A 15,665-nucleotide genomic window follows, 5' to 3' on the forward strand; every position below is an offset into this window, starting at 1 on the left:
GCTGGCTCAACTTAAAAATGGCTCGAAACTAATAAGCCTTCGTCTTTTGTTTTTATAGACGCTTAGTCAGAATAAAATTATGGAGGGTTGCACATCGCCGTTGGTTGTCAAATTTGCCGATACACAAAAAGAAAAGGAGCAAAAGAAGATTCAACAGATACAGGCAAATCTATGGAACTTGGCCACTAATATAAACATACCATTGGGCCAAACGCCGACAAGTGTTTCCACGTCTATATTGCCAAACCCACCGCAACAACCGTCGCCAGTTTTGGGAGCAGATGCCTTAACACCCGCCTCCATTCAATTGCTGCAACAGTTGCAGGCAGTGGGATTGCAACAGCAATTGCTGCAAGGTAAATTATTTTTTCGAAATTTTCAACCAAGGAGAACGTTAAAATGATTTTTAATTGCAGCCCTGACTGGATTGGGTGCTGCTCAGCAGCAGAATAATCAAACTCAGGATGCTGCCACGGCCAGTGCTGCTGCTGCGGCTGGTCTACTCTCACCGATGACTGTTCAGAATCTGGCAGCTATTGCGGCCATGGCAGGACAGCCAGGACTGTCGAATGCTGCTGCAGCAGCCGCTGCCACATCGCCGGGCAGTGCCCAGCTGACAAATACAGCTGCCTTATTGTGTAAGTGTTGAGGAGGGAAATAAACTAACTTAAGTAACCTTCCTTTCCCCACAATGAGAGGATGTTGGGTTGCACATACACAACAACAACATGAATGTGTTATGTCTGTGCCTTTTTATTGATTTTCAATTATCTTGTGGATTATTTTTAGCGGCCTCCTACTACCTATAAGATACATTTATGCATATGAGAAATCCTTGAGATACTCTTCATGCCTTTTTCACTCTACTAACACTGTCCTACAAATTAATTTCCTAACAATTGTGAGACGAAACTAATCATAGATATTATAAGTCACAAGACTTGCACAATTGAGTTCTAATGTAAAGGTTCAATTTCTTAACCATTTCAAGTGAATTCGTTTGAAATTACACGAAACTTCGAATCTTAAAACGCCTTTTTAAACGAATTAAAGTCATTACTTGAATCCTTTTTTCACATTGGTAAACCAATGTATGTTGGACAGTGTATTAGTTTTCCACTTGGCCACTTATGCATATTGGGCATATGCCCAATTAGTTAAATTACGTTTTAAACTGGAAAGCCCTTTTTTTAACCTTTCTCTATCCTTTGGAAATTTTTTCTATTTATACAAAACAAATGCTTACCAATATTATATGGATTTAGGCCTTTTGGGTAAAAAGGCTGCTGCCAAAGCGGCGGCATCATCGGCGACGTCGTCTTCATCGTCATCTGGAGGCGGCGGCGGAACAGGTGAGAATTTTCCGTTTTTGCTCTTTCTCTCTCTTTGGTTTATTTTTGAGTTTTTGTTGCCATTTTCTTTGCGTTTATTAAGTCTTTCTTTCTCTTTTTTTTCACATCGTCTCCATATCTTTTGCCATTGCGTGTGGCAGTTAAAGCCAACGAAGCGTTCGACGTAACATTTCACGTGGCACTATGAGCGACTGTGCTTGTTTTACGTCACAAGTTAAAGTTGATGGTAAATGGGGGGAGAACACCGAGAAGCACCGCTCTCACTCGAGTGAGAGAGCACCACCTTCTCCTGCTCCTCCCCCTCCATCACTCCTTTTTGCAACATACAACAAAATTACAAGTTACACTCTCTTGTGAAATTAACAACACGGAACTTATGGCAGCGAAAAGGCAATCCCAGTCGTGAAAGTGGAATGAATAAAGAGTAGTAGAATTGGTGATGGGGCCAAGTCCTGCTGCTGCTCCTGGGTTGGTGCGTTGGCATCCTCAATGCCTGTGCCCCATTCACTTTTTCGCATCAGAGGAAGAAAATTGCAATACTACTTGAAAAGCAATTCCCAGTTTTAATTCGCAACTAGTGATGCTATCGTGAGACAGTTAATTGCATCTTGTATCAGTTACAGGAAGAACGGAAAAATCTTATGTAAATCATATAAAGTTCAATATTATTTTCAGAAATCTAGGGTCTAGAATTCAATCATCCAAACCGATTTCATAATTTAGTGAATATAGTAGTGTGGTAAACGAAATTTCAAGTTGATTAAAATGATTTATTGTTAGACTAATATTAGATTTAATTATAAATTATATACCGAATATCCTTAGCTTTTTTTTGAGCCCTTATGATTGGTTAATATTCCAAATTGTACTTGAAATCTATATGTTTTATTCACTCAAAACTGTCACATGACATGGGGATTGCTTATTCTCTTTTTGACCAGTTCTAGTTTCTTTTTAAAGAATTTGGCTCTTTCACTTTTGTCTCTCCTCTCTTCTGCCGTATGCTTCTGAAAAACCATAAGTTGCTAAAAGAATTATGGCCTGTCTCTTGCATTTTTTTCTTGCGTTTTTCCTTTCCCCCTCCAAAAAAAAAGATGAAGCAAAAATTCCACTTAAATGTGGCAAAGACAGGCGCAGCACAAAAAGAATGAAAAAACTTTCCCCAAAAGTAAAAGCCATGTCATAGACCATCTCCATTTATTCTAACATGGACGCACAGCAGCACCACACTGCACTTTTCTATTTTTTTTGCTGCTTGCTAGCTTCTGCCCCTTTCACTTTAAGGCTTTTGTTAAATTTTTGTGAACCCTCAACTTAATTTCTTCACCAAAGAAATGAAATAAAAAAGAATCTGCGGCTGACTTAACCAGAAAAATGCCAAAAATTAAAAGAAGAGATCCCGAAAAAAATAAACTTGCAATAACGAATTTTGGATACTCTTTGAATTAAATCTAAAAGGAAATATCAAAATGTTTGCCATTTTATAAAGAAGTAAAAAAATTAACTTTATTGGTTTAAAGGTATTGACGAAATGTGGTTATTTAGAAATTGTTATTTATTGTTAGCATTAAATTGTGACTAATTTATAGTAGTTTGATCTGTTAAGTATACATAAGATTCTTAATATATATTGAATATTCATAAATTGTGACCCTCAATTATTCCAATTATAGCAATATTTCTCGATTGGTAAAAAAAATAAGAAAATATATTCAGAACTAATGTAAAATACTAATTCAAATAAAAATATGTACATAAAATGGCAAAGATATATGTAGATATTATATCTATAAAATACTATATATCTATAAACACTTGGACTAACCTTTCCATGTGAACATATATGATTCAAAAAGGAATATGGAATCCTTATTTATTTTATCTTTGGTTGACTTTTTCAAGGAGTTTGCTCTAGCCAAGTTCCTTCCAAGTGTGTTTTTTTTTCCTGCCGCGTGCTGTATGCTTCGTGCCTGCCTGCCACTTGAACGAGTTCCACTTAATTTAATGAAATATTAAAAATTCTTAGAAAAGACGCCCAGAAAGACTTCATGTGCAACTAACAACAGCAAGAACAACAAACACAACAGCAACAAACAATTCATATTTTGGCACAAGAAAAAAACTTGATAAACTCTAAACTAGCAAATCGTTTTGTTGTTTGTGGCCATTTCTGTAACTGTATTTTGGCCAAACAAAATGCGGCAACTCTTGACTTTTTGTGTTTGACCAACAAAACAGAACACAAATTGTTTCGTTTTTTTTTTTTTGTTTTTCTATTTGCGCTTCATGGAATAACGATTCAAAGCTGTGTGGAGGAAAAATAATTGCTGCAGATTTGCATTTGATAGAAAGATACCAAAAACTAAGCATCTAAATTGCATTCAAAGTTAACAGAACGTAAACGAATCTATATTAAATTTATCAACAATTTGTTGTGTGGCTTCAATATCAATTATGTTATTTATAAATGGTAAAATTCAATTTAGGAGGATAACCAGGAAATAGAAATAAAGGAACAATAATAATAATTGATTGATTTAAATATTTAGATCCGAGAGAATTGGTAACTTCTTTGCTCAGTTTGACAAATTTGAATATATACCCAAGGCAGATGATTTTTATTTTTATTTTTTTAAATTAAAGAAAACCCAAGCAACGGTTTTCTACTGACATTCACACACAAATCAACTTTTTCTCTGTCCATTAACTTTTTTTTTTTTTTATTAACAACATGCCACAACAAAAAAACAAAAAAAAATGGGGAAAAAAGAGAGCGGGGAGGAAAATGGAAATTCTGCAACAATCTTTGCAAAAGAAGAAATGAAGACGAGCGAAAAAGCTTCAGCTCAAACACAACCAATTCAAAAAGTTTTTACTTTTTTTGTTGTTTTTTTTTTTTTTTTTTATTCTGTGCCCCGTCAAAGTTGCAACACACACACACAGAAAAACACACAACACACAAAAGCCAGGACTAGTCGAAGACGAAGGAAGAAAGCAGCAACAAGAACAAACGAAAATCTTAATCAAAGTTTTGTGAAGTGCAGTAAACTATGTAGTTTATACCACCAAAAAGCCCCTCAAAAACCCTCCGAATTAAACCTTTGCCCTTTTTTCCTTCTACTGCTTATTTCTGCTGCCCAACTGATTTAAGGTTTCAACACGTTTTTCACGAACTTCTTCCTCTACTTTTCTCTTTTTGTACTGTTTCTCCATTACGTTTGTTTTTACACGTTTTTTCGCTCAGTGTGCACAACATGAAATTTCACAATTTTCCTACTCGAACAATTTTCTAAAGTACAAAAACGAAAGAAAAACAGACAACTACAGAAATAGTTATAGGCCATTTCCGTTCTCTTCTCTCTGTTGTTGTGTCTAATTGTTTTTTTCTTTTCTCTATGTTTGTATTGTTCATTTTATAGAACCTAAAAGTCCACTCATGTGGATTATTATTGGCCAACTTAGTTAGCCAGGCTCTTTACCATTTCTATCTCTTTAGTTTTAGACTTGACTTTTGACTCTTGTTCTTTTTTACTGAGGCGCCTGAGGAGAATTCAAACAATTAAAACAATTTTCTAGGCAAATATGTTACACACACACATACACTCACAGCAAAGAGTGAGAAGGAAAAAGAGAGGGAAAAAGTTTTTCTTTTTGTTAAATTACAATTTTCGTTGCAAGAAAACTGATTGCAACACCTAACCAAAAAAACCAAAAACTTCACTTCACTTCCTTTACATCATAGGAAAAACTTTTGAAATTAAATCTGTAGAATCTGTAAAAAGTTTTCCTCTACAAAAAGAAAGAGTGTAAAGAACGAGGCCTCTGACTTTACTTACATTTTATTCTAGATTTATCAAGGAGAGTTCCTCAAGAAGGGTTACTAATTTTAAAACTCTTGTCAACTTCGATTGTTGAAAGGTAATGCCTGGATTTGCCGATTACGTTTTGTTTAGTTGAGAAAAGACGACTCTTAATCCATGAATAAGTACCTACATATTGGATGCTTTAATGATTATCAGGCTCTTGACATTTTGGGCCATGTGGTATTTATGCTTGTTACTTCGTGCAGCATTACCACAAGCATTCGTCAGTTTGTTGATCAACTGGAAATTATTATTGTGTGTGTTCATGTCACATTTTGTTTTTGTGATTAGCCCAATTAGTTATTCAACTCTGAATATTTTCCAAAATCTCATTAATAACACCAAGAGCAACAGAGAGACGAAGGGCGGGCGTCATGGAGGTCCGGGGTCATGTGTGGGTTGATTGCAAACCACAAAATTGCATTGCATGACGAAAACGGTGACGATAAAGTGGTGAGAGGGAGGCAGGGGGAAGTGTTGGTGGGGAAGGTTGGAGGTCGTCGACGTTTCAGGCGACGGTTGATGTGGCCAATGGCAAAACAAAACATCACGCAAAAACAACTAAATAACAAACAAACAGGCGTCAAATTACACAACCAAACCAACACACATACACCCACACTAGCACACACACATACACACACTCATACCAACATATAAATTAATTTTAGATTTATTATTGTAGTTGGTTGGCTAGGTTTTTGCTATTGGTTGGGGTTTTTTGATGGGTATACTAGTGCAAAATAATCAAATGTCGTCCTCCTCTGCTTGTGGCGTGTGAAATTTGATGATTAATTACGTTGAAAACGAAACACCAAACGATATGCCCAAACCCCAAACCAAATAATAATTATACACTAGAAAATCTTACAGCAAATGCAATACGTAATACACATAGTTTTTGGTTTGAAACCTTTCGAAAACATTTTAAAAGTTCGCGAAACTAAACTAAACTAAACTAACATTGGAGAAAGATATTGAAATTTTGTTAGTATGACTTTCTTTTGCTTTAGTTCTACAGTATTTGGTTCAATTTTTGTCTTTCGAAGGGAAAACTTTCGAAGTTCTTCTGTAAATTTACAAGAAAAGTATTCAAAGGAATAAGGGCGGATCAATATAATAGATGTGCCAACGGAAAGAGCTTCTCGGATTGAATGAACTCGAGTGAACCTGGAGGACAGCGAATTAGTTCAAAGAACATAACAGTTTCTGAACTAACTATTCCCTTCTCTTTAGCACCTCTATTCATTATTCAATGTAATTTCAAACCCTGAACTGCTAATTCATTTCGAATTAGTTCATAAATAACGAATAATTGTGGCCCTAGTTCACAGAAGAACTAGTTTAATTCTCTAATTTGTTTCACTTAGTTAATAAATCTTTATATAAATAATTTGCCTTACATAAACAAACAAAATTAGTCACATACTAACTAAACTACTAACTCAATAAGCAACCACATTTATAATTTCGTTCTGCTTATATTATTCTCCTTTTTTATAGCAAATTGTAATTTACTTTGGCAGCTTTGACACTCGAAATAAATTCTCTACTAACTCAATCTCTGCTCTCTCTCTCTCTCTTTTCTGATATGTATTCCACAGGGTCCGATCCAAATCCATTGGCATCGGCATATATGTCAACAGCCGCTGGTTTACCGCAATTTGGCAGCGCTGCATTGTCCACATCGCCATTGGCTAGCGTCGCTCTAAGTGCCGCAGCTGCAGCTGCCGCTGGCAAGCAAATTGAAGGTGAGTGAATTTAATCGAAACGTAGAGAGGAGGGGGTTACCACACAGAAAACCCCATCACACATACACACGAGTGGAAAATAGAAATGTCTAAATGCCACTGACATTTTGATAAATGTTACCAAAAATGTTGCATCTCTTTCTTTTTATCTTCCCTCTCTGTCTGTCTATGCCACTACGAAAAAAATGCATTAACAACTCTGTTCAGTTCATATGGACTGAGATACTGAGAGTATCTGTTTGTCTGTCTGTCTCTCTCACTGACGACTGTCTGTCTGGGTCTTCCATTTCTATAGCCCATTGTTCTTCTTGCATTTTTAATACTCCATTCATTCTATGAGTCATCTATCAAAATATTGGACAGTTAAATGAATTTTCTGCTCTAAATAAAAAGCGTAGCAACTAAACTCTCTCTGTATACAATGAGAAAATATGAAGAATGAATGAAATAATAAGAAACAATGAAAATGTTTCAAATCCCAAAGCACTGACAGGTTTTGCAGGTTCTGTGCAATTTTTTTTTTTGCATTTCATTAAGAATCGTTTGCTTATTAGTGACCACAATCTTTTATTTAGAAGGAATTGTGTTTATTAAATGGTAATGAAATTATATCATTCTCATCCACTTTTTAGTTGAAACCTCCTCTAAATAGTTAGCCCTGTTAGGAGCCAAAACAAGAGAATCCTAAGAAATCTATAATCTGCGAACCATTTATTTATAGTTCCTTAGTTGATTTTGATAATTTCTTATGTTAATTGTAAAAATCCTACCTGAAAATCATATAAATTTTGTTTATTTTACAAATTTTTATAACTAAAATATAAAAATATTTTAGTTTCTCCTTTTCTGAAGTTGTCTGACTTTTGACGTGTTAATATGATCGAGTTAGCTTTATGGTAAAGTAGTTTATTCCCTGATATATTTCTGTATTATTCACGAAAATTAGACGAGATCAGATTTCGCATTCAAAAGGTCAACGAAACTGATTATCTTCTGTCGGTTTATTTCCGCCATCTCAGAGTTTATTCCCATTTTCGATTATGTCTTGGGGTTTCTACACTTTGATAATAATTATCCACGACTCTCTTTAGTGCAGTTATCATTATTCTTTCTTCCCATCCTCTCTATATTTCCCACTCTTTTCTCTGTTTATATGTACATTCTCATGGCTTTCAAAAAGCAAACCAAGCGAAGTAAACATGGCAGCTCACATGTCGCATAACATAAGCAATTTGTTTTGCTTCTAGACAATAACAACAAGACACCCCCACCCCTCCATTCCATTCCCTTTCTCCTTGGGGAAGAGAATTTTTCGGCGACGTCATGAGTCAGCAGCAGCAGCAGCAAATCCATAAAGAAAGTCGCATAAAAAAAGTGAATAAAGAGTAGACTAGAGAAGTCCACCCCCGCAAGTCAGTCAACTGCGAAAATATATCTCACTACTATACATATACCTATATCTGTATGTATATAAATATATATATTATATAGAACACATATGAATGCTTCTCTATAGATACATGTATATGATGATGGCATGACTTGGTTACTCTATAGAGAATTCTCCTCTCCAACTGTCTGACGCTCTCTCTCGCTCTCTTTCTCTTCAACTCTATCTCTTTCTATATGTCTGACTGGTTTGCTTATGTAACCGGAAATATGGCAAAATGTGCAATGCCAAAACATTTTCCGTTGCATTTTGCAACTCCCTTTCACCACGCTCCTTTTGGCCATCGCTTTACACATGCTTGTCGTATCTGCTTAGCTTCTATTGGTGGTGCCTCCCACCCGCCCAACCACCTCCTGCTCCCAAGTCGTTTGCAACTTTAATGTTATGTGTGCCAAAAGGAAAATTCTCACTTTGCTCTACTGCAATTGCAATATTTTCTGATATCGACATCGAGTGTTCTCCCCCAACACCAACTCCTCCTCTACCACCTCTTCAGTCCAGTCCATTTTGAGGCAAGTCTCTCCGCTGACTAATGGAATTGTGTGTCAAGTGTGTAATATTTACACTGTGTCAAAAGCTGATAAAAATTTAAGCTCCATCTTTGAGAATGTTGCCCCATAAATTCACGTTAGATAGGTCTTAAGGGGGTGGAGACGGGGCGGATGAGCAGAACAGGATAACTTTGTTGGACAGCAATAGGAGAGATGTAGCAGCAACGTGTAGCATATACACAGATGATTGATCTTATTGATTTTTGTTTTTTCCACGTTTCTTCTTTTTTGGCATTGAAGGATTTGTGTCAGCAGTCGTCGAAGCAGTAGCAAAAAGCTTTAACTCTAAGCATTAAGATAAAGAAGAGATTAGTTGAGGGGAATCTGAAATAAGTGGCAACTGTTGGTATGAGATAACCTCCTTGAATTGGCCAAAATGAAATTTTGGAAGGGATAAGATTGAGTTATAAACAGGTGATGGAATAACGTAAGGCAATAGTAAAATGTACATTTAAGTTTGATTTGAGAAACAATTAAAAGATAATAAGAAATGTAGGACTTTGTGGAAAGAGAAAGGAGAAAGAGAAAGAATCTCTAAAGAGATTAATATGTACAATAATGTATAAAGATTGGGCCTAAAATAGTTATACATATATACATATTGAAGCAATATAAGGCTTTATTTTATATAAGACATAAGTCGAAAAAAAAGGTAGTTCTTTGTTATTTTGTTTTCTTGCCAACTAGATAATTTTTGGTAATATAAAAACACAATTTAAATTCATAATTAGTCTAGATAAAACGTATTGACGTTTGTGTTTAACCTAATCACATATATATATTTTTATATATTTTCCCTGTTGACTTCTTGATATAGTATTATTGATGTGAATTAATGATAATTATAATATGAATTAAAATTGTTTTAAGGTCATATTGTTCATTGCTTTCCTTTACCACCAAAAAGGCTTGATCTAAATAAAAGAGTCTATTAAGACATTTTTAATTGTTAATGGATTATTACTCAATAGACCTCACCTTTTAATTGTCCAATAAAATCTTTCAATTCGAATTTTAAATTTCACATTTCAAGACCTTACAAAATCCGCTTAATCGCTAAATGGAGTCTCAGATAAAGTTTTCCTCAGCCATTTGCATTTTTTCGTTGCATACTTTGCAGCGCTTTTCTTTCGCATATCCATAAATTGTGTTTACCACCAAAAAAGAAGACGAAAAAGGAGAAATGCAGAAAAATATGTTTAACAGTTTTCTTTATTTCCCATACAAATAAACTTCCTGTTTTGTCTTTCAAAGCATTTTTTCGGGATTCTTTTCCCTATTTTCTTGGGTTTTTCGTTTTTTTTCTTCCTTTTTTATGTTTGGTTGCGCTGTGTGCGAAAAACGATTTCCTATATTGCATTTTCCTCTTCCGTTGAGCAAAAGCTGCGGCATCCGCCAAGTCGAAGCGACGATGTCGACGACGTTTTCCCTATTGATGCATCTTGTTGGCCATATCCTCTTTACCCGCCTGTCTGCTGTCTCCTCATTCCCCTCCAGTAGTTTCTTGCCCCGCTCTAACAGATTTTATTCATTTTTTTGTTGCATTTTTTGTAGCCATTTTCTTGGATGTCGCCTGCAATGTTAGGCAAAGCCTCTCTCTCTCTTTCTTTTAATCTTTTTTCATGTGTGTGTGTTTATCCCTCTTTTTCTATATTTTTCTCAAGGGCATGACCGAAGCAGAATGGGTTCTTTGGGGGCAAAGAGAAGCGCAACGGTTTAAAATATATGAGTTGTGTCTACTAGTTTATCTGTCTCTTTAAATTTTATTGATTTTGATGCATAAAGCTAGCTGATTCTACACTGAGAAAACAACAATTCAGCTATTAAATTGATGGAAATGATTTTGATATCGGTTTGATTTCCAAATATCCGAAGATATTGTTAAACCTCGTTTATTTTCATAATTTACTAGTTTTGTTAGTTATTTTCAACAGATAGATCCTTGTCTTAGATATCAAAACCAGTTTTAGTTAGAACTTCATTTAATTCTAAAGCATTTTTCTCTCTGTGTATGTTTGGCTCTTCATAATCACTCACTTGCTGGTTGGGTGGTTGCTTGGTTGGATTTATAGCTGGATCTCACTAGCAACATAAGTCGCAAATCTTTTGACTTCCCCAAGCAGCTGTCATCTCCCATCTCCTCAGCACCCATCCCCCCCACCGTGCCTTTGCTGCTCTCTTAGCCGGCTATTTCAGTCCAAGCATTTGCTTATTTTATATTCCAACTTCCGGCTTATGCACATGACTTTAAACCAGTGGGCTGCAGGCTGCTCCTCCGAACTGTGTTCCTACAACAGCCGGAAGAGGTCCAAATGGTTATGCTGCTGTTGCCTTAGAGGTCAACTCCCCAACACAATCTCTTCTCTAGAGGAGAGCTAAAAACGGGGAGAGAACCTCCATGGAATCCCATCGTCTGTCACTGTCATATTTATTCTCTCTTATTTTTCCCCCCTTCTGTGCACATTTAAAGCGTTATATTTATTTACTTCTTTATATTTTTTACTCTACCGCTCTCTTTCTCACTCGCTCCACTCTTATTCTATCTGTTGTGTTTCCTTCCTGCTTAATTTTACTGGGTTCTCTGGGCTTTGGACCTGATCCTGGGCCTGTGCCTCTCTGTCTACATGCTTATAAGTTGTTTCCTGTTGTCGTCGTTGTCGTCATTTGATAAATTTCCACATGTTGTGAATTTATCTGCTGCTATCTTTTTCCTCTTTTCCTCTGCCTTTTGCTACTTCTTGCTCTAAAGCGATTGCAACAATCTGGAATTTTTAAAATATTTTTATCCCTCCTTTTTTTTTTTTTGTTGCTAGTTAGATCTACTGGGATACATTACAGAGATAGGCGGCTACGTTTAAAGCTTCATTTTCTGCAACATAAAATGTAACACATTTATTTATGTATGCCTAGAATTAGGTTCTTAATCATTAATTAACTTTCAAGTGAAAACTTTACTTTCGACATCAATCAAATTTTAGTTGACCTCTAAGCTCGTTTTTGCCCTAAATAGTATGCTACAAATTTATTGTTAAAGTAAAAAAATGAAGTAAGTAAGTCGTCTCGCCGACTTGGGTATACCATACACCACGTGAAACAAATATTTAGAAACCAAATGTATGTCTACTAAATTGTTTTAACATGCCTCATACCGTTTGTATCTCGCTCACTCTACAAACACACAAGCACTCTAGCGCCGCCACTAGCCAACGGCCAATTCTGCCCTTATGGATGGCGTAGCAAAATACGTTCATACGTATATTTTGTATGTTTCTAGTCCGATTTCAATCAAATTTGGTAGTTTGATAGAAATAGATAAGATTTATTAGTCTGCCAAATTTGATCGCGATGGTCAAAAAATTGCAAGAGCTAATCGGTTTTTTCTAAATTATGGAGGCGGAAGTAGGCGTGGCAACATATTAAAATATATGTATTCTGCGCGCATACTAAGCCAATATACATACTAAATTTGGTGAGTTTAGCTTTGTTAGTTTTCTAGAAAATCAGTTTTGTTTAATTTTCGGGGGCGGAAATGGGCGTGGCAAAATTTTTAAATAGTCAATATCTGCGCGTCTATTAGGCTAACTTACGTACCAAATTTAATGTCGGTAGCTTTCATAGTTTTTAAGAAAATCAGAGTTATGTAAATTCCGGGGGCGGAAGGGGGCGTGGCAAAAAGTTGGAACAATTATTTTCTGCGCGCTAACTAAACGAGTATATAAACCAAATTTGATGTTTCTATCTGCTATACTTTTTAAGAAAAACAGTTTTATGTAAATTCTGGGGGCGGAAGGGGGCGTGGCAAAAATTTGAAACAAACTCGATAAGCGTACATACTACACGAGACTGCATACCAAATTTGGTGGCTCTAGCTCTTATAGTCTCCGAGATCTAGGTGTTCATACGGACGGACGGACGGACGGACGGACGGACGGACGGACGGACGGACGGACGGACGGACAGACGGACATGGCTAGATCGACTCGGTTTTTGATCCTGATCAAGAATATATATACTTTGTGGGGTCGGAGATGCTTCCTTCTGCCTGTTACATACATTTTGGCGACTTTAATATACCATTTCACCCTATGGGTGTATGGTATAAAAATATATCTTTGGCAAGTCCGTCAATAGCTTTCACATACCAAAACAAATAATATTAAATGGAATTCAGATTTTTCTAATAGATTTTTCTTTTCTTAACGAAATTTAGTTGTTGGAATATTATGGTACATTAAGCATTTTCATATATTTCTGTGTATCGCTTGTGTTTTTACCGTGGCAACAATTTTTGATGTGTTTTCACTTGTTTTCTGCGCGTGTCTTGTACATTTAATTATGATTATTATTGTTATTAAGAAGTCTGAGAATTTTCGTTTATCCTGCTCGTTGCTATAGCCTCCCGTAATGGTTGTTATTGTTGTTGTCCATTTTGCACACGTGTTGCCGCTTGTTAGTCATTGTCGTTCTCTCGTTGTCGTTGTATGTAATTCAATAGCCAGCAGCGTTTTTAATTGGCACTCATGCCTCTTAATTAGACAAGGGAATCTTCTTACCTATGCATTTGCCATTCCCATTCTCCCTCTCGACTCCAGCTCGCTCCTCTCCAGGTGATATATGTGAGCTCTAAATTAATTGACAGGTGTGGGCAAAATTACAAAGACATCACACTCTGTCTCACTCTCTACAGAAGCAACAACAATTACATGGCCTATAAGTCAATGAATGCAGGTAGAGAGAGGTAAATGGTGGGGCGAAGAAATATCATATCCACTGTAAGCTTTCTGTTCTACCTCAATGACAAAGGGATGTCAGTCGTCATATCGATGTTATTAATAGGACTCTGGGCAAATATAATAATGACGACAATGACTAACTGACTGATTGATTGAGAGGGGCGAAAGCGACACAAACTTATTCAATTACACAAATGATGAGGCATCAATGTGTGGATAAGGAATGGAGGAAAATAAAGAGTGAAAATTAAAGAAGAAATTTCTCTAGAGAGAGAAAAAAAACTGTGTAAACCCACAAAATGCCAACTGCCACTTGAAGCATGAGTATGTGAGAGAGTATATGGTTGACTCGTTGTCATTAAAAAGCATCAGCCAGCAACATTACGAAAGTGAAAACGCGACTGCTGACGTGGCCTCAGCTGCTGCTGCTGCTGCTGCTGATGCCGCCGGCGGCTGGCTGACGTTGACAGTAATTTGCACGAAAAGTGCAACCGCAGCACTACGCGATGGAGGCGGCATCTGTTAATATGACAACGATAGAGAGAGGTGGCAAGAGGAGAGCATGAGGAAGGGGGCTGGCAGCCGAGAGACGGCACGTGCTACTAAACAAAATGTCAACCATTCACGCTCCTCACCCACACGCACACACACACGCACGCAACACTCGACTCGGTCTCGTCTAACTCACACACTTGAACGCCTCATTTCCGTATCCGTTTTGGCAATCAGCTGACTCGTCTCCTCTTCCCACTGACTATCTCTCTGCTCTGCTCTGCTCATCATATAATTTCAGCTTTTGTCTGCTCATTTTCATAGTGGTTTTCGTTCGACGCTTAGAATGTTTGCTGGCTTAATTAATTACCCATTTGGCACAGGTGAAAATTGTCTTGACTTTAGTTTCGGTCTGGAATCAAGTTTTCAGTTACTTGTGCACAGTAATCTCAATTAAGTGTTATCAACTGGGTGTGTTTCAATAAAAAGCAGTCAAAAGTATGCAATAGATTTTTCTTCTTTTTCATGTGCTTTAAACGCTAATTTATTCCAGTACTTTAACATTTCTAATCCAAACTAACTCTATTCTTCTCAAAAGTATGCAATTGTTTTTTAACTCAATTTTATTTGCCTTTTATCTTTTCAGGTCCCGAAGGCTGTAATCTTTTCATATATCATCTGCCGCAAGAATTCACCGACACGGATTTGGCCTCAACCTTTTTACCCTTTGGCAATGTGATTTCGGCCAAGGTGTTTATCGATAAACAGACTAGTCTATCGAAATGCTTTGGCTTCGTCTCATTCGATAATCCCGATTCGGCTCAAGTGGCCATTAAGGCCATGAATGGTTTCCAAGTGGGCACAAAACGCTTGAAGGTGCAACTCAAGAAGCCCAAAGACGCCTCAAAGCCTTACTAAGGCGGAACGGGAAGGAACCGGCGAAGACATAAATATCAGATCAACCGAAAATGTTTATATTAGCAAACGAAATTAATTTGTCAAATGGAGTAGTCAAAATGCGAAAATGAAGAAAAGAGAGCGATGAAGCAAAAGCAAAAAAGGGGTTGCGCCCAACGTCCGCCCGTGTGTAGAGCGCGCGAGCGTTTGAAAAACAAAAAGTTTAACCAAATAAAAAACAAAACCAAGCAACTAAACTAAACAAAAGATTATAATGAAAAAGAATCAGTCAAGAAGAAGCCTACGTTGTACGTATACAATTTTGAAAGAAAAAGACATGAAAAATATGTGCCAAAAAGAGACATTTTACACACACACACACACACACACACAACCACAAAAACACACACACACGCACAGTTTATCCTTTATATATATATATATAATTTAGCACGTTAAATGTTTGAAGTAGCAAAACGTATACCCTTTCCCCTTAAAAAAAAAAAACGAAAAGAGAAAAGAAATCAATGATACCCTGTAATTCCTTTTGGTCATAATTTCAATAACTTTTACGAC

The 15,665-nt window shown here is 36.6% G+C and overlaps 1 protein-coding gene across 2 annotated transcripts in view; it reads left to right on the forward strand.

The window, feature by feature from the left end:
- Positions 1-15,217, forward strand: part of LOC6642195 (CUGBP Elav-like family member 2) — an 83,683-nt gene extending 68,466 nt beyond the window's left edge. For both annotated transcript variants that reach the window (XM_002065477.4, XM_015178394.3), the window contains exons 6-9: positions 59-356; positions 417-638; positions 6,820-6,966; positions 14,839-15,217. In XM_002065477.4, coding sequence (XP_002065513.2) covers positions 59-356; positions 417-638; positions 6,820-6,966; positions 14,839-15,110 — 939 coding nt within the window. In that variant the 3' untranslated portion in view covers positions 15,111-15,217. The remainder of the gene's footprint in view (positions 1-58; positions 357-416; positions 639-6,819; positions 6,967-14,838) is intronic.
- The last annotated feature ends 448 nt before the right edge of the window (positions 15,218-15,665 follow it).

The sequence above is a fragment of the Drosophila willistoni genome (assembly GCF_018902025.1).
Source record: "Drosophila willistoni isolate 14030-0811.24 chromosome 2R unlocalized genomic scaffold, UCI_dwil_1.1 Seg167, whole genome shotgun sequence".
Taxonomy (NCBI): Eukaryota; Metazoa; Arthropoda; class Insecta; order Diptera; family Drosophilidae; genus Drosophila; species Drosophila willistoni.